Source organism: Osmerus mordax, chromosome 18, assembly GCF_038355195.1.
Source record: "Osmerus mordax isolate fOsmMor3 chromosome 18, fOsmMor3.pri, whole genome shotgun sequence".
Lineage (NCBI taxonomy): Eukaryota > Metazoa > Chordata > Actinopteri > Osmeriformes > Osmeridae > Osmerus > Osmerus mordax.
In genome coordinates this window covers 5,480,454-5,508,365 of record NC_090067.1, presented here as the reverse complement: position 1 = coordinate 5,508,365, position 27,912 = coordinate 5,480,454, and the positions used below count along the sequence as shown (strand labels likewise).

Sequence of the window (27,912 nt, the reverse complement as noted above, 5' to 3'; positions counted from 1 at the left end):
AGCCTGCCACTGTAAACAATCACTGAAAGTAATGTTGCAAGAAATTGCCAACATCTTCCTAATCATAGACATGGACAACCAATCTCCCTATAAAGCTAACTTTATAACGGATCTGAGACAGGGAAAATATAAATAAGTAAACAAAAATAAGTAAATAAACTGAAGCAGCTGTCTCGAGGCAGCCAGCTCCAAAGGCTGAGCCCATTAGTTTTCTCGTCTGTAGCCAGATAACAGATCAGAAAATCTTTTTGAGTCCACCAGGCCTCTAGGCACCAGTTTTTACATGATGGACTCTATTTTTCTCCTGCCCTGAGCCTTTGTGATTATTCACGAGGCCGCTTTTAAAACAAATATCTGCAGATACCCAGGGCCAGCCAGCCTTTCCCCCAGCGAGCGTCTGCTGATCCAACAGCCAGCACATCAAGATGTGCCCCTCAGTCTCTGAGCACAGCGGAGCAGAGAGGATGCTGCTCCCGAAGAGACAGTGTGAGAGATGGACGATGCCTAGCTGACATCCTGGAACGAGCACAAAAGAAAAACATCAAGCATCCAGCGCACAAAAGCAGGGGACAGGCTAATATGTAGTATTTTTTTTTTCTCCTCTTTTTTTTCTTTTTACAGCTGACTCTAATGCAATTTTTTGACATCTTAAGTGCAGTAACAATCACGCCCTCTTTGAAACTGCTCACGCAGGCAAAAAATAAAGGTGAAACATTGTGTGACACAGATGCAAGATTAATAAAACGGAGAGACAAGAGCAAACAAACCAGCAACCTAAAGGAGAGCCTTCGACCTTATGTGACATGGGGAGGGTGATCGTTCCCTTGATATGAGAAAATCGATACTCTTTATTTAGCCATGCAGGACCCTCTGTTTTACATAATGCAGACATTTGGTGCGCCATTGCCGCAATGGACAAAAAGCCAAACGTGTTAATGTTGGCTTGAATGTCTGTCAGACTAAGTTGTCACATCATCGCACAAATGTAAAAAGGTTGTATGATTTTGATCCACATTTCCGCCATTTCCAAATCACCAAATGTAATAACTGTTATGTGTAATAGTTGATCTGACACAAGTTGCCATCATGATGACATCACTGAGAAACTACCAGCTCGTTTCCAGTCTTTTTCAAATGCGTTTCTCTTTTTACAGTGAGGGTTTCCATCCAAGAGACATGCGCTGAACTCAGTTGAGTAACGACCCCTTCCATATGTTATCACATATTTACATTTTTACCTTGTGTAGTCCTTCTAAAAACATCATAATCCACTGATATATGCTATTAATGACTTCATTATTTCCCCCCATTTACACTTTATTCACACCTGCTAACAGAGACACAAGAAGATCTATCTTGCAAACTTGGCCAATCACATCTAGGCAACTTTATTCCAGAATATATGTATAAATTCAGATAACCTCTCTGAAGAAGTGAGTGATCTAAACGTCAACTTAAAACATCTCAGACCAAGTGAAATACCATACAATGGTCTTTCTACTGACGATCCGTATACTCCTTTGCACAACCAAAACAAGCTTGGGATGAAAGACACTTGATTGGTAAAAAAAAAAAACTAGTGTTCAGAGCTCTGAAAACCAAGAGGTGGTTACTTACTTTTGTCCTTGATTGGTGTAGTTGTTGTCATAGGATTCATAGCCCTGATCATCGTAAGCTGTCCCATATCCATCGTCATAATCCTAGAGTGAGAGGGCAAACGGCAAACATGTTCACACAATCAGGAATAAACACCTTTGAAAAAAGGAGTACATCCTTACTGAAAAATATGCTTCATTAAGGTTTATGTTTCTTAGAAATGACTGAGCAGAGCTTTGTGGTAGATTTGAAATGCAAATCATTTTAATGCTGTTATTCTCTGTGTCGTCTCTAACCCAATTAAGTAAAAAAAGAAGACAAAAAGAAAATGAGTCAATGTTTTCAACGTATTGTAACACTTGCATCATTGTGGATATGGATGAGCCCATCCATTGTATTGTGTTGTTGATATCAGGAGACGTAGGAAGACTGTGTTGGCCTATGCATCAAAGTGACAACCCCGGCATGGTCCTCATCTCACTGTCGACTGTGTGACAGCCAGATGTATCGACTCATGCCCTGACTCCGTTTCATCGCCATCTCTGAAGATGAGCCTTGAACATCTGTTTGTGCTCCAGCGATCTCCTCCGCCACCACCCCCGCCCCCTGCCTCACCAGCACCCCCGCCCCACCCTGCCCCGGTCCCCCGCCTCGTCAAAAGGAACATCAAAGGGAAGCAGTGGCACACCCGTCCTAATTTAGGATAAATGGGACTTATGTTCCACAAAAGACGTCGACCCCTTGCGTCACATCTCTCATCCCCACACACACTTGTGCGCTAATTCCATCTGCCCTTCATTTGCATGCATGAAATGAATGGCTGTGAGATTTAGCAACAGAGGAAAATACTCATCAAATCCATATTATTATTAAGCGCCTAATTCCTGATTACCAACATGCTCTTGCCAAATTACACTATTCAAATTTGGTCTTTTATCTTTAATCCCCAGGAAAACTCATGAAAGTTTATCAGAACAGCTGGTTCATTGCTAACATGTCATTTTTGGAAGGAAGCTTTTATTTTTGAAAATATTTGCAATACAAACAGAGGGAAAATAAATGTTCCATGCATTAGAATATTGAATGACAGGAAGCTTCTGTAAAATTATACAAAGTAAATCCATATACCACCAGTGCATTTTTAGTATTCATGGCCTGTCCCACACATCAAATACATTAGTCTCCTTGAGTCTGAAACGCAAAGGAATATTTTATCTAGAATTGGCAGTCCAACTTTGTTAAACCGCTAGTGTGAAAGAACATCAGCTGAGAAAAAAAAATCGGACTGCACTGATGTTCCAGCAAGTTCTTTTCGCTTTGTCCAGTGAAATAAAGGTTCTGAGAATATTTGATGCTCATGTTGCCATCAAGCGTCTGAGACAGAACAAGTTGACATGATGAGACTGTGTACGAGGCCCTGGGAGACGTCCTTTGTTCACACCTTAGCTGAGCGCGAATTCATTGTAAAGTTATTCAAAAGAACCAACGCTGTGTAACTTGCACACACATTCAGATAAGCGTTAATGAATAACATTATAAGAAAAGATTTGTTCCAACAGACATTGCGGTGAAGAACGAGGTGAATGTCGCAACTGTGCTGAGGTTGTATATACATCGTCTCCATTTCGGGGGGGGAGGGGGGGGGGGGGGGGGGAGGGGGGGGGGGGGGGGGGGGGGGGGGGAGGTACTATCGGAATAATCATTCCCAATGCCCTGGACCCGAAGAGCTATCCCACTGATCAGGGCTTGGAGGGGCTCTGTGAACAGTAACATAATGAGACTACATTTGGTTGAATGGAAGGCGACATTGCAAAGCCAACCATAATCACTGCCTCATCGTTGCCTCATCACATGCAACATGCTGTAACCACGGGTGATGGCCATGTAGCCTACTGTATTTGATAGGGGTTTACGAAAATAGCACACCCTCGTTACCTTTTATCATGAGCTGGTTACAATATCAAAGGTTTCATTCTAGTCTTTGTCTCACTGTTAACTCTATCTAGGTACTGCCGATTTGGCCATGCCGTGTGGTGGAAACTGTCACATTAAAGCTTAACAATGGCATGTTATTGCCGTTTGTTTGGACCAGACACACTATTACTGTAAGTGTGTTGGGGTGAAATGTAAGGGAGAAACATGTCTGTGTTACTAACCGTGTCAACTGCTGTCAGGGTTGCAACAGCTCTCATTATGTTTACTTACTTGGATGGCCTTTGCACGAATCACGAGTTTCAAGAATAGGAATAGACAGTTAAGGCTGATCACTAACCTTTGTTTTGTGTCTAGCAGGGCCGAATAGCGGGGCCCACTAACAGCAGTAATGTCAGTAAACTAGCTGAATGAAACATTCTGTGGAGCAAACTGAGGGCATGCATGGTGCTAATACAATCAAGCAAGCTACATTTCCAAGTTTGAAGCGGATTAGCATGTTGGGAAGAGAAGGACAGAAAGAGAGGGAGAAATAGAGGAGTGCAGGCAGGGGAGAGGAGATAGTGAGGAGGGGAGAGAACGAGACTGAACCGGCAGCAGCCCCTAAGTGAGTCTTTCATTTGTATGCCAGTGGATGGCTGAGAGGCATGTTGTTAAAAGATAAGGCCTGCCCTCTGAGGCCCCTAAAGACTTACAGAGGGCCTGGCACTGCATGTTTGAACAACAGTATCACAGTCGCTACACTGTGCTCTACAATAGCACCGCAACAGATAGGGATGTCACCAAAATAGAGAGAAGGCAGTTGGAGCAGAACATGACTTGTCCTCCTCTTACACTTCAAACATTAGACAGGTCGTTTATCATCCATACAAGTATAGCAGTGTGCTTAATTCTCATGCTGTTTTAGGAAACCTGTTCCCAAGCACTGAAGGAATTATCAAAAACTGGGTCAACAAAAAAAAACTTGAAGAAAAACTTTAAAATAAAAACACAGATTAATCTATGGTGAGAAGTTCTCACAGATAATTATTAACTTTTCATCAGCCATGTACAATAAAACATAATTCTTCCAGTACTTGATTGCCTTTCTAAAGCTGCTGCTGCACATTAAAGTAGATCTTCCATGTGGACACAGAGTGTGTTCAGGAGAACTACACTTTTGTCAGCAACAATTACAATCATCGATCCTTCACAGAGTCAGCAAGATGGACTAGTTCTCAAAAGGCCTAAACCAGAGCACTCTGAAGGACTTATAATATACAAAACTGACCCACATGCATCAAGCAGTGCTTTGTCTCTTAGCCAGAGGGATTATAGTTCTTATCTGCCATGAATTCAAACAGATGTGGTTGGATTGGTGAAATAACTTGCCACATCTCACCACTGCAGCCTACAACCAGTCAAGATAAAGCATCAATCAAGATCACTCACAAAATAAACCCATTGATGCTCTATGTTTGGCCTGACATGAGTTGTTAGAGGCATTGCACTTTGTTTATCTAGTCAGCTAACAGCACCTGTAAAAACATACTGTCAAAGTGTGATTACTTACAGTAACTTGACCCGCCTTGTGAGATGGTTTCTTCTCACAGTGACAAAATTGCCCTTTTTGTCATGCAACTCTTTGCCAGCAACATAATCTACAGGAGACACTTTCCCACAGTTACCTCCACAGTACTGCCTTCTGTGAGTGTATAATATACATGTTCCATCTCTCCTAATTCCGCACTGAAGCATTTCTAATTATAAGTCCAAATTAAACTGGAAAGGGCCTGTTTTGTGGTGAGCAGGAAGAAATGGATGGATAACATTCAGAATAATAGGGATTACGTTATGTCTAATTTCATCCCAATGGGATGAGTGGCAGGTAAGAAGAGGGCTCCTTAGAGCATTGTGAAATACATGAAATTAGATTTGGATGCAATTACCATGCCTTGCAATCAAATTGAGAATCCCAGACTGATCCCAGCAAATAATCACATTTCTATGATTTTGTAAAGTAGCAATTGGATTCCAAATAATTTGATACCACTACTTACTGTACAAATCAAATCTCAAATGAAAGTGAATAAAGCAAGCCGCATCAACAAAAACAACAAGATCCAAGTATCATTCTTACAATAAGCGTCTACAGGTATATAGATGAAGCACAGCTTGCAACTTAAGGGGCATCCTCATCTTTGGTCCTGAGGCCAAGGCAGGGAGCAACACACCAAAGGTGTACAACAATCGGTGAGTCATTTCGACAAGCTTGAGGTCACATCTTTCTTTCTCATTTTCATAGATGGGTACACAAGCCTGGCTATATGTTAGCACTCACAGGAACAGCAGTGCTGGAGCCCTGCTTTCTCAGATGGAGGCGAGGAACTCATTCAGACTCTAATTCGCAGCGATACGGTGAGATTTATCATCGGACAGATGTTTGTGTTGTTTTTTTCCCCTCCCAGATACACAGGTGCAGATGTCGGGGGATGCAGTTTACAACTGTGACAATGATGGGAAACAGCTGGTCCAGAAGTCGTTTTCTATGACCTCCACGCATTTGAATTGCAACCTCTGAATAAACCTGTCAGATGTTGTTAGGTATGGGCTGGCGGGGCAATCTTCCAAGTGAGGCCGGCTCCTCTCACCCTCTCTCTGCTAAATATGCTACGTTGATGCCAATGCCCCTGGGGAGCAAGTCTTGACAGTACAGCACAAGTCCCTTTTGGCCAGTGCACAAAGACTCAGACTCTCAGAGTAATATATTCATTTCTGGCAGCTGTTCACATTTTTGCATGGCTCCCTTAAGATAGGTCAGGAGAAACCAAAACACAACAACGCCTACATACAAGAAGAACACTCCTCGACAAAAAACACAGTATCTTAGGATGTATCAGGAAGTGTTGATTTGAGCTTGGGTTTACTGCTTTGTGTGGCGCAAATACATACGAGTATGTGTGTTGCCCGATTCGTATTGCCCCAAACATTCATATTAACATTTCAGAAGCTTGTGTGTACACAATAACCTCCGCAGTAGGAATACTCACATATTCACCATACGTGTCCTGCACTATGGGCGGTGGTGGTCTGTAGCCTGCTGGAGGGGGCGCCCCTCGTGCCCTCTGTGCGGGTACACCCCTGCCCCTGGTGGAGGGGGCCCGGCTGGGGGGAGCCCCTCTGGGCGCTGCTCCCCGGGGGACAGCCGCATGTGGAGGGGGCACTCCTCCACGACTCCTGGAGCACCAGAGAAACAGGTTTCAGGAGGACCAGAGCATGAGCATGGATGCATCCCTCGGATGGATGTCATAGGATTATAATACTGTATGATTGTGCATCAACTCAATGAATGTTCGTCAATAACAAGCCAATGGAGTAAGTAAACTTCCCTCACTGTATTTGTTTAGCTAAAATGAACAACCCCTATAGGCAAACAGACTCTATAACCAGTCAGGCGAGTCTTCAGCAACCACGTGTTTCTATACATGGCAGCATACAACTTACTGTGAACCTGCCAGCGGTACTGCTCCCTTATCGCACTCAAATTAGCCATGGTAAATGCTAATTACGGTGCAATTCAAAACATAACCAATTATATTCTATCTCAGAGCAATATAAACATATCTTCACTGTGACCTTGTTTATCTCAAAAGCTGATGAAAAGATATGTTTACTTTCATAAACACAATGAAAAAAAACACTTTATTTAGCATTCTCTTTCTAAATATGCTTTAGATGCTGTAGAGGACTTGCTCGTGATGACAGAATCTTGTTAAGGCAAGGGGTTGTTGTTTGTTTATCTTAGGAGCTCTCGGAGGAGCTATGTAGATCTTAAAGGGGATATGTTCAGACAATCAGCTGTGCATAGTGATACTAATTTCGAAACCAGGTCTTATATGAAGGAGAGTAGTGCAGGCTACGCTACAACACTCACTAAGATGCATGCCCACTCAGAAAGGATGCTATACTTCAAAGTAAAATAATTTCAATGTCAATCCAAATAGCAGATAGTAAACACATTCCCCTTTTGGGAAATGCCCATCCCCCCAACCACAAGCATAGTATCTGCAAACACCAACATGCACACAAACATGAACGTAAATACAAACACCGTCGTTGAAGGTTGAAAGCACACACACACACACACTCCTTGGCAGCAGGATACCTAAGGGGGCCTGGAGCAGGTGTCCCTCGTCCACGGGCGACTGGCTTGCCCCTCACCGCTGGCACCTTGGCATCCTCTGAGCCGCCATTCAGGTACGTGAGCTCCTGCAACTGGGCCTGTCTTATCTCATCATTGTAATCCTGCAGACAGAGGCAACACGGAAACACACACACAACCCCCCCCCACACACACACACACACACGCACAGAATGTGCCCACACAGACACAGAAACACACACCCCTTCAATTACACCGTATTAAATTATGTCCTTTATCTCCAGGGTTATAGCCCCGGGAATATCTAATGAATGTACTTTACAGTACTGCCATGAGCGCTGCTCCCAAGGCAGCAGAACATTTCAGATCCCCCAGTGATAAATCCAGAGACCCCATTTGGCTTTATCATCGCACACAGTTGTTTTCACTGCTGAATGAAACAAGCAATTAATATGGAAATAAGTCTTTAATCATAATACGATTGAGATGATTGTCATGTGTCTCATCCGCATCAATACCTATATTTGTGAAGGGAATTACAGGAATAATTAATGATGGGAAATAAATGGCTAGGAGCCATGTGTTGGATCATACATAATAGATGGGCTGAGAGTAAATAAACTCCCTGTATGGGGGTCCCAGAGAGAGTTGTCTCATGCGGAATGATGTCTGCCCGTGTCACTCCTCGGTTGGACCCGAGACTCAAAGGTAGACCCAGTGAATCAAACAACCCCCACAGTCTCCCGCTAGGTCTACTAAGTGTCTGCAGCAGAGGCGCTCAGACGGTCTCGTGTTAAGGCTGTGGTGCTATTTCTGCACACTATGTTCTCCTTGAGTACACGGAGGCTGTGCCGCGAATGCCTTGATTGAAAGTCAGTGAGCAGGCGAACCTTGTGTTAGGAAAAAGACAGGAGCACAAGTTTATGGGAAACTGTGAAGAGAAGGAGGAATGTACCGGTATGAGAAACTTCTTGATCTCTTCTAGAGCGTGACCCATCCTGGCGTAGGCCTCGGCCGGAGGCGCAAACACCTCGATGAGGACGTGGAGGTCTTCGTTCAGGTGATGATATTTGGCCTCTCCACTCTTCCGTAGTTCTTCCTCCTATTGGTGCAGCACAAAAGGTGTTTGCGGGTCAAATTTGCCCTTGTAGAGAGTGGGTGTGGGGTCAGGTATAAAGCAACAAACTCTGCTTTGTCAAAAAGCCTGGCTGAGTCAGAGAGAAGTTGGCTGTTTTCAACCTGATAAATCAACCAATTGGTTTGCGACTTGAGATTGGAAAGATCTCTGTTATTTGGACACTATCCGGAGAACACAAAAATAGATTTGCTTATGCCTAAGTTGCTTCCTTTCCATGAACAAATGACGCCTCCAGCCCCAATCAGTCAGCGCTTAGTTGCTAGTGTGTTTGTGCTGATGTCAGACCCAACCAATCAATCACTTGGGTCTTCCCGCAGCCGTCTTTATTATAAATTTACAGATGGAACCAGCTGAGAACAACACATGGCTGGGAGCGCCCTGATGTGCTTGAGCGGTGTGCCACCTCATAGTTCATCCTCAGTGTACATGTGAAATCAGAAGCTCCAGAAAGACAACCATTGAGGAGCTTGTGGAAGCAATGTTTGATCCATAATAATACTCATTTAGCCTAAAGTCTCAAACATGGATTAAGGGATAACATTCATTCATTTACAGCGCTTAAATATATTACTGTATGGTTGCTTACATTTAATGGGGGTTTATGATCCGTGTCATAGAAATTGGTAGTTCTGAAACTATTAAACCCATAACCAGGCCAGTATATATAGATCATAGATGGGTTGAAAGTGGACAGGCTAAACTCTGTATTCACTACCTCGGCCTAAGCAATAACAGCAGGTTCAACATCCCAGTTTGCTGGCGGCTTCGCTACATATCACTTCCTTTCTCCAGCACCACGCGAGGCAATGTCTCTGATGTCACATAATTATAAATAACCTTCTTTTAAGAGTGCCCGTGGTATGTTAATGATATGGTAATTTCCCCCATAAATCTGAGTTTTACGAGAGGAGGGCTCCTTTGTGTATGCTGTAGCACCACATTGACAGAACTGCTGCCATCGGGAGGTGTGTGTGTGTGTAGGTGTGTTTGTGTGTGTGTGCGTGTATTACACTGATCTGCACTCATAGCCCCTTTCACAGCACTGATAAGAGGCATCAGTGCCAACCAGTCATCCTATAGGGGCTAAGCAGCCCATGGCAGCAGATTAACAGCTGTCTGTTCCTTTTATCTATTGGCAGAATCTTGGTTTATATTTCTCCCCGCAAATCTCTTTATCAAGCAGCACTGAGCCCTGGACACTGAGAGGCACAACAAAATATTGGACAAAGAGCTCCACAGGAGCTTGATAAATAGAAATCATGTTTAGCTCCAAGCATTGAAAAATATGCAAAGACTAATAGTTGTTGCAGATGGCATCTTGTTATCACAGATGCAGAATAACAGAATAGCCACAGTACTGATTGTATAATAGAATGAGGAAGTGGAAGCAGTTATGATGAGTCATGGAAAAAAAGAAAAAGGCCATTTGAATCTAGACATGAATCCACTAGGCTTTGTTTCCATGAGAGTAACCCTGAAACCAAACTCATGTTAACGTCGCCGCCAGCTAGGTAGTACAGGAAATACAACCACAATCAATTACTGAATACGAGGTTAATTTATGCTCATTATCTCAAAATCATGTAATAAATACAAAATAAAAACAAATGTAACCATTTATATCTGACAGCTCAGTTGTTTATATCACTGTACTTGAACAAGTAGCCAAAATAATTGACTAAGTTCAAGTTCATAAGAGTGAAACTCCTAAAGATAGTAATGAATTAGGTACTTATGGTATAAAGTCCAGGAACGAAAACTCCAAATGGCCTTTTTCTTCACTCTGTGTTGACAGCTTCTGAAAAGCAGGGGGTCATCCCCTCATCCACAGAAGAGAGCGCGACAGACTCAGTCCACAGTGGCATTCCTCAAAACAATCTACACAAGACAAAACCCCACAAGCGACAATCCTTCAAGCAAGTCTGAGGGCTTCATACAATGTCTCCTCTGAGCCGTTAGAAGATTTCTCATGGAGAAAAAAAACCTGCTTGATCTATACACATATTTCACAATACAGTCATCCTCCCTGAGTGGTTGCTCATGCTCTGCACGGTCTCAACAGTGTCTGCAGCACACCTTCAGCCCAAGTCTGAACACACTCAGAAACTCTTGCTGGGATTCACATCACCCAGGCTTTAGTGCACCCAAGTGTCTTTCCTGAGTCTGGGTGGTTGAACCATGCATATCACCACAATTCTGCACATTCTAAAGACCCCTCCAGGCGCAAGGAAACCGTTTTTCTCTCTGAACACACAAACAAAAACCTGTCATTCTTACAGTCACACAGCTACGTGACTTATGCGTGGTGTTTCTAGCACTGGAAAACAGTGGGTTTCGAGGAATACGGGGATCATTTTCACTTTCACCCTAAATGTATTCAAGAGCATAAAACTCTGACGAAATTCAAACGAATAGCTGATCGGGGAGTCATTTCGCAAAACTCTCAGTCTCACAGAGAGTTCAATCAACGAGCCTCCATTGACTGCTGACATGAGCGGCTGCTCAGGTCAGCACCTGTTCTGTGACACGTTCTCTCACCTTGGTGTCCAAGAGAAATCAGCCATCGCAGGCTATTGATCACAGCTATCAAAAGGGATGGAGCGAAATCATTGATGCCTGAAATCACCCATGGCAATCCGACAAGCAGTATCTGCAACACATCTTGGCTTGTTGGTATGTTATTGATACCTTTCCACAGACAGCATCTGATTGAATTAGCTTCGATAACAATGATGATGGACGACGGCAGAGGGAGAAGCCTAAAGACTTAAAAAGGCAAAGGAAGGGATGAAAAATGTACCTTTTCTTTGTCTCTCATGGATCCTTTTCCAAGAATTGACATCTTTGTCAGAGTGTCCTCCTGTAGTCTTTTTAACGAGTTACCACGTGGCCCCAGTAGTTTGCCGACAAAGTTGAACTAGAAAAGAGAACAAACATGTTGCCATGAGGATCTATGTTATGGTGATAAAAGGAGACATTGCGTGTGCCAGATGAGTTTGTCAAAAACTATATTTCTGACTCAAACTTACAGAGTGAAGGAAATTATTTAAACAAACTGTTTAACTTTTTCTTACATTTTCGTAGTACAAATTTACCATAAATTGACTTTAGTATCTCAACCGCACCTTTGGTTTTTCACAACTTCTTATACATCCACTGTTATCTCTTCGGAAATAGCACAGAACTTTATTACACAGCCAAATCATTTAAACCACATAAATGTTACACACAAAATCATATTGTTACCACAATTTCCAACACCATTTCTATTTCTACAGTATGTGACCACTTTATCAATGTGTTTTGTGATTTGTGAGAGGCAGCAGACATTGGTTGCTATTTTCATTCAGCGGACACAGACTACTATTAAGGTCATGCAAGACCAAATGAGAACAGGGAGAGCAAAACCCTCAGCTGGAGATGAAGCTAGAGAGAGAGAGAGAGAGAGAGAGAGAGAGAGAGAGAGAGAGAGAGAGAGAGAGAGAGAGAGAGAGAGAGAGAGAGAGAGAGAGAGAGAGTGAAAGACAGAGACAGAGAAACAGGAGAAAGGCTGCTCTCTCCTGTTCATGGTCACTATCCCTTTAACATTGAGTTATACAGCTGTCTCCCACAGCTCTCTGGGTCATTAATTAGCAGAGAGGAGAGGGAAAAGTCATTTTTGTTCTACACCTCACCTATGTCTCCTGCCTTTTGTTCCCTCACCGAGAGCTTATTAGTAGCCTCCTGCCAGCTTCTGTACAAGGGATCATGGTGCCAAGTTTTAAAGTGATTCCCTCACATGCATTGGTCAGTCAACTAAGTTCATTTGCTATTTGTTAGATTTCCACATATAGGCTTTTATATACTTACCCAGGTACTTAACCGTCGGATTGAAAACAAAAATTTGAAGTAAAACATAAATTGTGGTATAAAGGCCAATTTAAGCAGTTGTATTCTTGTCTAACCAAGCATAATTTGCCCACTATCCTGTTCCTTAACCACCATCCTGTTCCAAAAGATGTGTCTTTATATTTGATATACTGTAGAAGAGAGATAATTCCCCATACCCCTCCATCTTTCTCTATTTTTTCTTCATCATTGTGTCGACATTATGTTGGCTGCACTAAAGGGGCAAAGTTCCTCCAGCACTTTTAATGAGCAAGGGGAATTGTCTAGCAATGTCAAACAGTATCTAGCAATGTGTATATTGGAATATTTTATATTTTGAAACAAAACAAAGCAGTTGTCATTTAATCAATTCCAACCCACCTGTGGTACACTTACCCTAGCACAACCCTGGCATGGGGGATTTCAGAAGTGGGCCAGATGTACATCTGTGCCAAATTATGAGAGCTTATCCCTCGGTGTTTTGATGCAGTATTTTAAAGGCTTTTTTATTTACAGAAAGATTACTCTTATTTGCTTCAGATTTTACCAGTTTAATGGCTCTAAGTGCCGATGATCTTTATCTGGATGTTAAACATAAACAATTCCTAATGCAAGGTTTAAAAACATAACCAACAGCACAGTAAAGCACAAATGTTGTATGAATGTATAACAAATTCCTTGCATTAAAAATATAGAAGTGCTTTGGTTACAAACAAATGTATTGAACACGAACAGCACCAGGATCTTTCAAAAGTATAAGATAAAAATACCCTCTGTCTCCAATATACATCCAGAAGTATAGTGACTGTTTACCAAACCTTCTGCTTTTGGTATTCATGACACCTTCTTTAGATGAATTGTTAATGATAATGCTAGTCCAGGCTAGACCAAAAGCGAATGTCTCTCTCCCCCTCCATTTGGGTTGCTGGTAGCTTTAGTTACAGCCCTCGTTCACATCCACAGCGGAGGCACTCTGGATGATAGTGGTCCTAGCCACATGTACAGCTAAAACCACAGCATTTTCATCCACAAATCTATTTGGCAGTTGAGGAGAAGAGGGATAGGGGTTTGGGGATGATTAAAAAGTCAGGCGACACAAGGAGGAAAAGGATCTATGATTAATCACACTTAACCGAGGAGGGTGGGGGCGCACATCTAACATCTTTTCATCATTTCCTGAATGTATTACAGTGAGCCTAGCAAGAGGTGCGTTCAGAGAAAACCAGCATGCAGCAATTCTGCTGAGGACAGCGGGACAGGGCCGACAGCAGAAGGATAAATCACTATCCCAACCACCGGGCAAAGTACACAGTCTAAACCGAAACTCAACCGGTAGGGCTACTTATGCCTCCAAAGTGGCCTGTGGTGCTTTTCACACAAAGAGGCTTGTTGGAGAGCACACATATTGACATCAAAACGGATCACAACTGTAACACTGGGGAGGAAGCTGTATAATTTCCAATCTCTCATGCTAGTGAAGTCGTATTCTGGAATGGACAAAAGTCAAACAATAATGACTTTCTGGCCATTATGTCAGAGACAAGGAAAACAATTACCAGCAGTTAATATAAAAATGTGACACCTCTAGTTTTTTTCTTTCTCCCATTTTCCATTTAAGAGGTAGTTAGGTCTTCAGAGGAGATACATCATTTCTATCCTAAAAAATAGACGTTTGAAAACTGCCTGTGTCCTTGTCTGTTCACAATGATACAACACCAAGCTTTTACAATGGACATAATGAACGTGACCTCCTCTCAACATAAGCCTATGTGGCCATTTGGAAAATGACTGTGCCACTCGAACACGGAAAGCCAAAAGGTGATGTTTGTGGTTCAGAGGAAAAACCATTCAAGTCACACCGATCACTCTCGCCATTGCTACCTGTCAGATACAACAAATTGAATTTGTCTTCCTTCGGTGGCTTGTTGGAGCCCTAAACATCGTATTAGTGGCTCCACTTATCAAACCTGTCAAAGCAAATCTGTTTAGCTGCGATCCTATGAGACACACACAGGTCTCCCGATGTCATTACCTAAGTTCCTGACCAAAAAATAAAAGTCATTGTTTGACAACAAACAGTTTAAAGAAGCTCTCACAAATACAGTTTACAGTTTAGCAGTATTCCACGATGAAGCCCTGAAGGATGAACAATACCAAGCCATTGTGGAGACCACCTATCAGAAATATTAATATTTACCAAGCATTGCACAGTCAGTCGGTGAAGAAGTTAAGAAAGCTTTATTGCTTGCAGCCGGCCCACAAGGAGACAAAAACGTCACACGCCATCGTGATGCAAAGTTTGTCTGGTTCTCAAGTCTTCATGTAAGACCATTTAAACATATTGGTGAGAAGTCCCCTCCCCTGAATATCAGCTGTCAATGTGAACGATCCCAGAGGGAGAGTGCGTGTGTACGTGAAAACTTACAGAGTTTTCTGACCCTAGGCTTGACCATATGATTCACTCAACACAGATAAGGTTAAACACATTTATTGCACCTCTAGTATGCTAATGGTCAACCTAGGTCAGTTTGTTTACGTAAGCCTAGTGTCATCTATAGGTCATGTGGGAAGAGGGCTCTCTACCGACAAGGAATGTTAAGCACCAGTATTTTCAGAATATAACGTTACATTCTAAATTTCTCCGACACCACCCAAACAGCAGCACCGGATGTCCTCGGATGAGAATCCAAACCCATAACACTATGAGCAAATATTCCTTTCGGGAGAAGGCAGGAGGCTGCGCATGGGCTCTTCAGCTGCCTGTCCTGATTAGCCAGGTCACCCATAGACAGATAGACAGACCTTTCCCGAGGACTTAGATGAAAGCGTGAGTGACGTCGCCATCGGAGAGGAAGCCCTCTCTCTTTTACACGAGCCCGCTCGCCATGCTCCCTGTGGGACAGCTCTGTGATGCAGGCCGCACAAGGCGCCATTAAACGTCTTGGCAGTCACCGCTTCAGCGGTCTCAAAAGCTCCCCTTCACGAGGCAAAAACATTATCACTCAAACAGCATGAGGCTTTTCATCCTCAGATACAGGTCAGGGTGAACCTACATGTTCCATTTGATTTTTCGAGGGTCTTGTGTACGGTGGGGGTGAGCCTCTTGCCTCGTACTGCAGGGGTCTACCTGCCTCTATCGGAACCATTCCTACTGCCATTCCATTTTTAACTATTGTGCTCGTTCCCTTTGTTCGACATCTAGTGCACCACGTTTTGCATTTGAAATCAAGCAAGCGAGACCCAATTTCGAAAACAACCATCTTTGCACAAAATATGATCATAATAACAGATGCAAGCGACCACTGTGAAGTCAGTGTAGGGGGAGAGGAAAGGTTTTGTACATTTCTGTTTGAAAACTATCCCAGTTCTGTCAATTCTTTTTTATATGTGAGGCTTAGCAGACTTTTATTTTCTTGCAATCACGCTTTTTATTACAAAAGAACAAACACAAAATCACATTTTGCTTTCAGAAACTCTAAACACACACGCAAACTCACATACACATAGACAAACACACAAGCATACCTACGCACATCACAAGATAGAGTAACTGAGTATCTGCATGCAAATAGGATCTGTGAAGCCTTCATATTTCCAGTACTTACTTTGGGAAATTGTTTGACGGGTATTAACACTTTCTGCCCCAGTTTCATGTTCTTGTTGATGACGACGTCAATGAACTTCTCATCCTCCTTTCCTTCATCTTTCTGAATTTTTTCGATTTCTAGAGAGGGAAATAAAAAAAGAGAAACCATCAATAACTATCTGTTAACCAGCATCTTACAATCAGAGAAACTCTCCAAAAGTGTTCAAAGATCGTTTGTTCCCCATAATGAACTGAGACAATGGCGTTGGAGTTTGCTTGGTTGCCACTCATGCTCGCACCTTTTTTTTCTGTCTGCTCAGTCAACCGTGAAATAGCCTCTTTTGGCTATGCTGTAATTTAATTGGATATGGTTATATTCATATCAGGGCCATTCATTGTACCCATTGGATGAATCTCTCCAGTGGTGATACTTTGCAGTCTGAGGGAAGATTTTGATTTTTGCCAACACTTGAATAGCTTTCATGTGCTATGGAGAAAGAAAAAAAAAACGATAATGAGGACACTCGCGTGCTCAGAACTGTACACCCCGAGGGTAGTGAAAATATTGGCCGTCATGGTTCCTTTCATTTAAAAGGTGCTCTTTGATGTATTTGGAGATGTCACCTTGAAGGTTCAATGAGATGGAGAACAGCTGTGTTTCAGTGCCACTAGAATGGTAATGCAGAAAGGCCAGGTGAGGAGAGAAGAAGGGCAACGCCCAAGCCTTCGGGCTCCAAGAGGTCAGGGGGAAACTTTGCCGAAAGGTGAGCAGCCAAACTTCAGCCGACATGCACTAGTTCTTTACACACATGTGCATGGAGCGTGTGCTGGTATTTTTAATTTACAGTGGGTCACGATGACACACTGTAGTGTCTGGATTGCTTTTGTCTCAGCGGCACTCAGCATTCTTACAGGGCTGAGTGCCATTTCCTGAGGAAGTGAGGAAATGCATGACGAAGTTTTACCAGTTCTCAATTATGTTGTGGGATTGTGGATGCAGATCCATTTGCTTCAACCACATACATCAGTCGTGATACGACTGCAAGAGCCGGTTCCACATTATAAAAGAATGAGGGGAAATCAGGACAGCTTAAGACCTTTAGGAATGAGAAGTTTAAAATGGCTTCACATAAGATAAATGCCAGCATCAGGAGAAGGCCTTGTGGCATCAATATCTTAAACATTATTTGCAACATTCAAAGTAAGACATCAATCAAAATCACTATGAAAGTTTTAGTGTATAGCGCTAGTTGCCCGATTCACATCAAGCAGCTTGTTTTTTGAATCATCTAATTGAAGAATGTCACTATCGCTGCATCTTGAATTTCTAGTTCTCAAATTACATGGGACACCAGTCGGAAAACTGTCCAGAAAATTAAAAGGTGGTTGTCTGGGCTCTGTGGAGCTACGCAGCATTAGATTTCAGGAATGTAATGAAAAGCTTTGATATCGGTCTTAACGAGGATAACAGATGCATCAGTCTGCTGGGGATGGCTTTAAGCTGCAACTCCTCCCAAGAGGGCAGAGCCTGGATCTCACATTCAGAGAGGAGGCAAGATTAATATTAATGCCTGGCCTACAAGGCCAACAAGAAGGAGTCTCTTCCTCCCTCCACTTTATGGTCATCCTCAAGGCAACATACAGCATTCAATGGTTCACTGGATACCTCAGTGTTGGTACAACAATTCACACCAATGAAAACAGCCATCTTCACTGCCACAAAGCCTACAGTACAGTACACACTGAACTTTCTGCTAAAGTGCAGCTATTTCTTCCGTCCAATTAACGTTCTTAGCGTTTGGCAAAAACGTCCAAAGATGGCAGCGATCTCGGTCAGCCCTTGAGGCTCTCGAGGTGGAACGAGTTCTTGTTTGGGGTTGGGGGGGTTTTCCACAGCCAGTGGTATGTCTCTCCCACATGGCTGTCACACATTAAAATTGTATTTACAACCTATAAGATGCATGGAGCTGAGTGACGACAAAACTCAGCAGGGGGCCGCCCCAGCTGTCTGCTTTTCTATTAGAAATGGAATCACTTAAGACAGGCCTGAGATTTAGGCCTTCCATTTAAAATTCATAAGCGGTTTGAGGATGCTTTTTGTGGGATTATACATGACTTGTCAGGCGAGAGTTGGAGTGTTGGGGGAGGATGAGGCATTCAGGTCATTAAGTTCTCAAATTTTATGTTGAGGATACTGACATACCAATTACAATTTTAAAGTGTCCACATGTGGCATGTGTTTCGCAGGATGTGTGAGCAAGAAAATGTGGACTTCATAGGATGTTACCCAGCAAGGCAACATCACCATTTCTGAATACAGAATTACAGTAGGACACCTGATGTTTTGAACACGCAATAGACTGATAAATATGAAACAGAAATACTTGGCCAGTGATACATGTCGAGTGACTGAAGGTTCTCATGGAGTAACATTGGAAATGTTGTCATGGGGTAACGTCAGCAGCTTGTAAGGCACTGCCAAAGTTACCAGGATTTAGATCAATAGCAGGGCTGTGCTGTCACTCCAATGTCACCAGCCCTAGTTTTGATTTAGACACTATTTTCCCTCAAATTACCCCCTGCTTGGGTGTGACTATAGATTTTCATGACAACTGACAGACACTGACAAAAAAATGCTGCATTTTATTCGCTACCTTGAGGCGAAGTTGTATGCCCAAGACCATTGCACATGCTCACTGGGGGTTAAATCAGCCCTCTACCAGACAGACTGTAAGGACAGGTGTACAAAACATCTGACATTTAATTTCTGTAGTGCTGTTCTGAAGAGAACTGTTGCAGTTTGTTCTCCACTTTCCCAGACACTTTATACAATTTATGTTCCTTTCATGCTGACCATGACTCATTACCCACACTGTACAGAAGGTTTTCTGTGCAGTTACAGGTCTAATGAATGATGTAACACAAACAGGTAAATCGCACATTTTTCCTACTTTCCGAACCACAGGATAAACCTTCCAATTCCTTGGTCAGCACAACATTATGTCAGCTTCAATGCAGATATTTCACTGTGAAGACAAATTTACTTTTCAACCACCAGCTTGCTTGGTTCCCCATCACCACAAACTCAATTTATTTGTGATAGTGATGTGAGAATTCTTACACAGCCTGTAGAAAAACAAAGGCTAGATGTCTTGTTCCATCTCGATTTAGCTCTGACTCAGTAGGTGTCAGCCACAGTATGGCCCAGGCATGTTTCATGCATGCTTCCAGTGTGACCGCACATTACGTGTGAATCATGGCGTCAGGCTGTGACCCTCGAAAGAGAAACACTGACGCTCAAAACTCTCGTCTCCATCCTGAAATCTCAATTTCACTCTGGCCCCTCCATCGCCTTGACAAGGTCAGGCTGGCGGCAGGAATTCGTCTCGCCCCCTAATCTGGAGATTACATTCTCCGTGGCCGAGTCCGGGCCCTCCCGCCCTCCCTCTCTGCCTCTCTCCCGCTCCTTCCCTCTCTCCCTCTCTGTCCAGGCAGCCCTGCCAGCCTGGCTCTCTACCGCGAGGTAACGAGCCAAGACCCGCTTACAGCGTGCAGATAATGTCCAGGATTAAGACTGAGAGCCCCTTGAGTAGGGCCTCTTCCATTTCAGCATCCGGCCCAGAAGCCTCGGATACATCCAGCCAGCGAGGGCGTCTCTTCTCTGCTTACCCCGGTGTTCTCTCACTCCTGACTGCCTATGTGTTTCCCACATGGTGGGATGAATGGAGGTGGTGTTATCGTGGCTTTGCATGCCTGATGATAACTCTTTGAGGATTTGGGGATTTGTTGGATTTGTATACTCATAATTATTTGTTTGTGATCACAAATCTGTTACAAATTAACTTTAATAGGTGTATTGTGCAGGCTTGCAGAACAGACGATGTGTAAAGGTATGTCAATGATATTCCAACAATATATAATTTAGTTATTTTATGTCAAAGCAGTGAGAAGAAAATGAAGTTTGTGTGCTTATCCTATGGGAGTCTTTCTGCACACCATTTGCATATATCACATTCTCATACAACAGTCCAGAGAGACAGCTCTGCCGAGGTTCAGAAAAGAGTCAGAGACATGAAAGGATGTGCTTGAGCTTGTGTGGGCCATCGTTTCACATTCCGCACCAAACTGAGGCTTGAGACTCTCCTCATTCTCTCCTTCTCTTCAGGTGGCACAGATGTCAGCTATTAATAAGGCAGGACAGCGCTATACCTAACCTTTAGTCCACCAAGTCATGCACATTCATGAGATACTTGTTTTGTAACCATGTTCCAAAGTTATGAATCCAAGGGAACTTTATAGTGTTCACATTCTTAACGTTACACACATGATCTTTTCTTCTTGTTTCTGCAGTTGTATGCACAAACCTTAATTTTTCAGTTTGGTTGCTTGGAAACCCAAAAAAACTTCCCCCTTAAGGCTTGCACAGTGTGCGGTGTTATTCCTCATATCTTAAAAATCTGATATTACTATATCTGGTCTCCATTGAACTTCTTTAAGATTTGACTTCTCTGACTGTTAGGCCAACATTGTTTCAGTTACCTTCTACATTTACATTTACATTTAGCAGACTCTCTAATCCAGAGCGACTCACAGTAAGTACAGGGACATTCCCCCCGAGGCAAGTAGGGTGAAGTGCCTTGCCAAAGGACACAATGTCATTTGGCAGGGCCAGGGATCGAACTGGCAACCTTCAGATTACTAGCCCGCTTCCCTAACCGCTCAGCCACCTGACTCCCCTCCATGAGGGACTTCAAAGTTCACTGCAGGTAGCACAGGACCAGTTGTGACTGTCAACTATGATCACATGCAGATTCTTATTTTAATAAGAATGTAAACTCAACAGTAACAATGGAGAAGTGTATCTCAAGCAAGAGAGAAAAGATAGAATAACAAAGCAAAGCCAGAATAACAAAACAAAAGGAAATACAGACAAACCAGGTCCCCTGTGAATCCTGCAAAAAAAACACATATTTCATATTCAAGAAACCAGAATGCTATTTATTTTGTTTACGGGAAAACCTGACATGTATGTTTGATTTAATTACCCAAGAGACTTTGAAACATTAATGTGTGTAATCTATGTATACTTCAAAAGGTAGCAGAGTTTATGTGCTGTTCTTACGGTATATGCCAAAACAGCATACTGCAAAAAGATTTAAGACTGACTGAAAAGTTCCTCTGACACAACAGCGAGACTCGTGTAATGTGTTAAGTAGGTTAATAGTATTCTCTATGCATAATTCTGGAAATAACCTCTTCATCACATATTCTGGTCTTCCATAAAAACAATAGATAAAAACAAGGAGACGGCTCACGCCAGTGAAATAAAGTGCCTCCTCATATTCCTGTGATTGTTCATGAGTCTGACAATCAAGTGGGCATATTGCCCACTTAAAGGTGCAGTACAGAGAATGTGGAGGACTGAGCTCCCATGAGCATGGAGTGCCTCTCCAGTTCTCTGGGACGTGTTGAACCTCCTTCCCCACCCCCGCAAACTTGGCCTGCCGTCCCGTATGTCTCTATCAGCCAACCACCCCATGGCTTACGACTACAGTACCTGCACTTTGAAGGTGTCTGATTAAAAATTCATTTTAAGAGATGCTGGAGTGGGGTGATGCAAGTGGACGTTTGCCATCCTGTGGAAGAGACCCTAACGCCTTTTTGTTGTCGGATTCCATCTAAGATGAATTGCTATCTTTGTGTGGCCGGCCTGAGCCAACCAAAACAAAGCCTGCAGTGTTTCCTTGAGCACACACTGTGGACCTCACAAGACACTCTAGACAACAAACACAACCACGTCTTAAGAATCTGATCCGGAAAAGGAACACACTAAGGAAATTAATTCATGTGGATTACGTTCAGGGATGTGATCAATGAAAATATATCTTCCCAATGGTATCTTATTAACTATTATTCACAGGGTTTAACCAAACTCCATCTTCCATGATAAGTCATGTATGTAGAAAAGGACCAAAGCAAAGACTACTTGAACCCTTGATATACTGTATAATTAACTTAAGCTGATGTTTATCGGTCCAACATCACTTTGCCTAATGAAGTTTCCCATAAAACTGTCATTAGGCTCTGAAAAGGAGGGGGGACTTGAAAATGAAAATGAAAACTGTGCAGCTTAATGTACATCATTATCTGGAACTCATCTCAGGTTGCATTATCAAAATGCACTGAATCATCATAACTCATAATGGGCCGGGCGCTTTAATTTTTCATTTCAATTACTCATCAAAATGTCAATTAAAAGTGCAGACAATAGCCGGAGTGTGTGTAAGTGCTTTTAAAAAGGCAGTCACGTGGTTCCTGGCAGCCATACTGGCAGCCAATGCTTCAAACACTGTTTCAAAGACTAACATAAACATCGAAAATCATCTGAATGAGCTCTGATTATTAACAAAGTTAGACATCTGAGCTCATGGATGTAAACATGCATTTCACTGCTACACTGAAAATCTGCGAGCGAACAAGAATTTCTAAACTCACACCTTTGATCTCAACTCTCACAGTTTGAGAGCACTTTTTGGAATGAGAGCGAAACTGAACCAGAGGTTAAAATTACAGTGTGCAGCAACTTGAAGAGAAACGTTTCATACATTTGATGAAATATGCAATGTTGCCAATAGAAAAAGAATCGCTTATATGCCTGTCCTCTGAAGGCCACAGACTCCACTAGCCATACACGGGTCTGTGCTGCTGCACACCATCTATTTAATAACAGAGGTCATCTTCATGGCAGTAAGCATCAAACAACCCAAGAAAAAAAGAGAATCAATGTACTAATTGAAATTAACCACTTGATGTTCACCTGCAGTAATACATTAATTTATACATGGAGGTGTAGCAACTGCTCAGCATCAGGCGCAGAGCAGTTAGAGGCAGGAAGGGGGGAGAAGACTAGATCAGGTTTACAAATATATGGCCTGTGTTGTTTTATCCTCACCAAGCAGATTATCTGGCAGCCTGTTTTTAAAAAAATCCCAGGGATCACAAGGACTTGATTGAAGTCGACAAAAAACCGACATGCATAGTGGATTATCCATTGGGGTTTCATGGAAAGCTGATGTCACTGCCAATATCCATTCCCATGCCAAAGGTAAATAGAGACTTTCACTTAAAGAACTGTCTCATAGGCTACCTCTAACAGGGTCAGAACCCCATCACAACACATTCATCCTAAAAACAAACATGGCAGATTACTAGATTATGAAAACTATTTTGTAAATCACTAAGTATTTCTCTGAATACTGAGTTAAATATTGTGCATCCCTTACACATTTTAATTGTAACATTCCTTAGTGTCTACATACTTGTCACGTGAGTTTTAGTCATTGTACCAATAAATCACCCTTAACATGTTACAGGGTCATCCTTAGAATATTCATTAGAATGTGGAAATATCCCTAATAATCCTAACTAGTCATTTCCTTTTACTCATTATCTCTGTTCATTTAATTTGCTTAGCCATCATTAGAACACTTCATAGCATTCAAACCAATGTGCCATCCAAAACTAAAATGTCTGTTGCGTCAGGGTTGAGTTGTTACTACCTACTGCGGCAGACACAATGCTCTTCTTAGTATGCCCTTTCTCTGCCTGACTATCTCTGCTCAAGCAGACCGAACAATCCTCAAGTGGGGCCTTCTGAACAGGGAACCATATCAGTGCAGAGGTAAAACAAGACATGAAAGCTTAAAGAAGATGTTTTGATTAAGTATAGGTCAGACTTTTTGCAATGTAGCCAGAGCACTAAAAGGACTCCTGACTTACTGCTTGGGGGGTTGACCATGACATCTTTAGCAATTTTCTGAGTGAGGTCCTGAACAGTCTGGGTAACACTAGGAGGGAAATATCCCAGATTGGATGGAGAGCTCTCCAGGTACAGTAGCCAGGAGGATGATGCTGCAGTGTGGCTCTGGCATTAACATAGTACCAATACTTTGTAGTGTAGCTTGGCCAGAGTCTGAAAGCCAGGGTACCTTTTTCTGTACAAACAGATTGATTACATGTTGGTTACAAGCCTTCTCATTGCCAGTACAGTGGGTCTGTAGCTCTCTCTTTCTCTCTCTTTCTCTCTCTCTCTCTCTCTCTCTCTCTCTCTCTCTCTCTCTCTCTCTCTCTCTCTCTCTCTCTCTCTCTCTCTCTCTCTCTCTCTCTCTCTCTCTATCTCTCTCTCTGTCTCTCTCTCTCTCTCTCTCTCTCTCTCTCTCTCTGTCTCTCTCTCTCTCCTGTACTCTGCCTATCTTTCCCCTATGACACAGTTACAGTACCCTGCCAAGAGCACCAAGACTAGATAGCAAAAAGATCATTAATCTAGCTGTTGCATATGCATGTTGCTTTCAGCCTCTCTCTTTTATATTGATGCATATGAGTAATAATTCATTGATGTGCACTTTGCTCTTTAAATATAAGTCTGCAACAACTTTCTTTCAACAACTTCTCTGCAGCGGTAGGGATCATGTAGTTTAAAGTATATAGAATTAGCTCTCAATAATAAATATATTTTTGGTAGAAAAAAATCCCATGTGATCCTTAGATAGTGATCATTTATAAAGTAATGTATATGCAAAAGCTCTTTAATTACTCTATGGAACTAATTAAAGAGTTGTGAAATTTTACACATTTCTTTTGCAGATTCACCATTCACCATGATTAAATATTAATGTATTACACATGGAGTGTGATCATTTTTCTTGGCCCTCATATTTATACTTATAAGGGCCAGGCGTTAGTTCAGATGTCAGATCTCTAGTGTCCTCTGTGAAGGAGAAACTTGACCTCATGTAAAAAACATTATCTTATCTACAGCTATAACAAATCTTTCGGAAGGCCATTACTGTAAGTAACAGAGCCAACGGAATAAGACAAGTAATTTAATTTGATAGCAGAACACCAGATATGTTCATTCTCTATTAGCACCTCATTTTCTTTGCTTCCACAGTGTGGTTCCTTTTTTAAGGATGTCACTGAACTCTGCCATACAGAGCATTCCATTACAAACATGGGCCTCTAAATATCCATGCATCAGATATGTTCAGTAGTATTTGATCACATTTTATCACATGCGTTCAATCTGCTAACAGATTTGGATATGATTTGAGCCATATTGCAAAAGCCCTTCAACATGCCACGCAGTGTCCCATGACAACCTATCGAGTTACAGTAAGTGATATCCCTTAACCGACAAGAAATGGATACTCTCCCGCTCTCGTTTCCAGCTTGAGCGCAATGAGAGCCACCACTCACTTTTACTTTTCTATACACCTCCCACACTGACGTGAGGAGGAGAGGGACTGGAGATGGGACAGGGTAGCTAAATTTAGCACGGTTAGCATGGGGGTGTCACAGGGACAGGAAACCGAAGCGATTGCATCAATGTTCAGGAAACAGGCTTTGTTACATTAAGAAAGATAAACTTTATGTATCGGTTTTTATCAGTCTGGTGCTCGTGTTGTGTCAACTTTTCTGATTTTGTACAATGCAGAAGAATATTTTGTATTGTGTAAAATAGGGTGAAATAAAAATGTAATCATAAATAGAAAAATCATTTTAGAACCAAACATTTTGAAAACAAGGGTGTGTGGATTGCACCAGTTTACTGTTTAAAAGCTAAAAATGTGTATGTTTAGAGTTAATAGTGTTTTAGTGAGTGTATAGTATATTCGTATTCACATCCATGTTTGGATATAGTACCACATGTGTTCTGAAAAGATAGGTGATACAAAGACATAACGGGGGGGGGGGTTGGAAGTGGGGGGAGGGGTGTGTGGTCGTACAGCGAAGGCCTGAGTGTGTGGAACGTCCAGCCAGGCTGATGAATTACACGGGCTCTCTCCTGGGTAAACGGACACCGCAACCCCTCCCCTTTTAACAATGTCTCTGACTGTATCGTCATTGAAACGTCTCCAAAGATGGAGGTGAACATGCAGCTGAGCCGCTTAATCTGAGAGGCTCCGGTTCTACCACAGCCAGTCAAATGTAGGGACCCTAAAAGATCTTTTCTAATCAAATATGATATCATTTTTCGCAAAGATGACCTGTCTACCAATACCAATCTAGTCTCAAGCCAAGAGCGATGCACAGAAACAGACAATCCCGCTGGCCATCGATTCAGTCAACACTAATTGCCGGGAAGAAGCCCCATATTGTTTTCATACATATTTCCTCTCTCATTGTCATCTGCAGTCAGTTGACCAGGGCAATGCCCTCTTTGTCAAGGTTTACAATGCGGTTTTACAGGTTATGACATTGCGGACCTTCCTGCCACAGCTGTTGAAACACGAAAGACTGTAGTGCTCACATCACTGTGGAACTACTTTACCTCTCATGAATGGAATATTTGAGGTTGTGGTGAGGACCGCACAAGCTGTTTGTGCCTGTTTTTATGCTCAAATGTCACACTGCTTTGGAGCTTACGAGCAGTAAATAAGTCCTGGGAAATGGTAACTTGTAAGAGTCAAGCCTTACAAATGTAAACTTCTCACTCTCTCACATTTTCTGTCATCGCTCTTGTTTTAGGCAGAGTGAATCTCTCTTTCGCCTCACCAGTGAAATCTTCGTCCATATTCGACCAAATTAGCGAGCCTAGAGCCTTGTGTAGCTGAGGTGTTCCCAGGGAGATGAACTCTCCACAGGGTGATCATGTCTGATCAGGCTCTGGGTGGCCACAGAGGGCTTTTAAAGGCAGGGGAGAACATGAACAGAGCCCTCCTGTATTCAACCTACCGTCCAGAGTGATTAAATCAATTGTGAGCGCTTAGATTTGCTTCAAGCTCCTTGCTGCAGGAGCGATAGTGTCAGTCTGCTGATTTTGTGCTCGCTGAGTCACCCGGTGTGCACTGCCAAGCACTTACTGGACCCCCGGAAAGCACATCAAACCTGGGATTTTATGAAAGAGGATCCAGGGGAGGGCCACGGCAGGGCACTGGGCCGGCGACAAGATCAACGAGAGAAAATGAGAAAAAGCGACAAAAAGAATCTGCCATTGTGAGCCTTATTGTGCAGGGCTAAAGCCAGAGGCAGAAGGAAGCCTTGTCCAGAGGCCTCTTATCCTTCCCCAGACTCATGGTTCGAGGTCAACAGGCAGAGCAGCTAGGAGGTGAGGGCAAGTTTGCAATTAATCATTTTAAACAGAGCTTGACAAGGAGATTTGTTCTCCATTTTTATTGAAGATCTTGCGTTACAGAGGAGGGTATTTTATTTGTAGCCTTGATCTCTTTTCCTGTCATCCATCCCACCCCAAAGAAGGTGATGTGATCAAGTGGTGAAAAAAAACAGGTGGACTTTGTGTAACTGGACCGGACCATGAGTACAGATTAAGAAAATGAAAGGGAGTTCATGGAGTTGGTCTGGTGCTCTACCAATCTCATTATCGACCACAAACTCATACTGGACTCACGGCACCTGGGCCCCAGTGGCCACAGACACACTACCCTCGCTGTTCCCTCAAACAATTCCATGGAGGACCAAATTGAAACAGTAACTGAATCAGACAAATGAATGGGGTCAAGTGGCAGTCAGAGTAACCTCTAGACAGTGCTGTATGATGAACGTTTTACTTTTGAACCTTTTACTTTTGGGGGGGGGTGTCTGTGACAATATATTGGACAATTCAGCAACTGACAAAATTACACTATGCTGTTT

At 42.7% G+C, this 27,912-nt stretch overlaps 1 protein-coding gene across 1 annotated transcript in view; it reads right to left on the bottom strand.

Annotated features, from left to right (window-relative positions):
* khdrbs3 (KH domain containing, RNA binding, signal transduction associated 3) overlaps nt 1–27,912 on the bottom strand; it is a 50,152-nt gene that overhangs the window by 8,031 nt on the left and 14,209 nt on the right. The window contains exons 2-7 of the mRNA XM_067256014.1: nt 16,280–16,398; nt 11,608–11,724; nt 8,625–8,771; nt 7,673–7,812; nt 6,558–6,744; nt 1,618–1,700 (exon numbers count right to left, since the gene is read on the bottom strand). Coding sequence (XP_067112115.1) covers nt 1,618–1,700; nt 6,558–6,744; nt 7,673–7,812; nt 8,625–8,771; nt 11,608–11,724; nt 16,280–16,398 — 793 coding nt within the window. The remainder of the gene's footprint in view (nt 1–1,617; nt 1,701–6,557; nt 6,745–7,672; nt 7,813–8,624; nt 8,772–11,607; nt 11,725–16,279; nt 16,399–27,912) is intronic.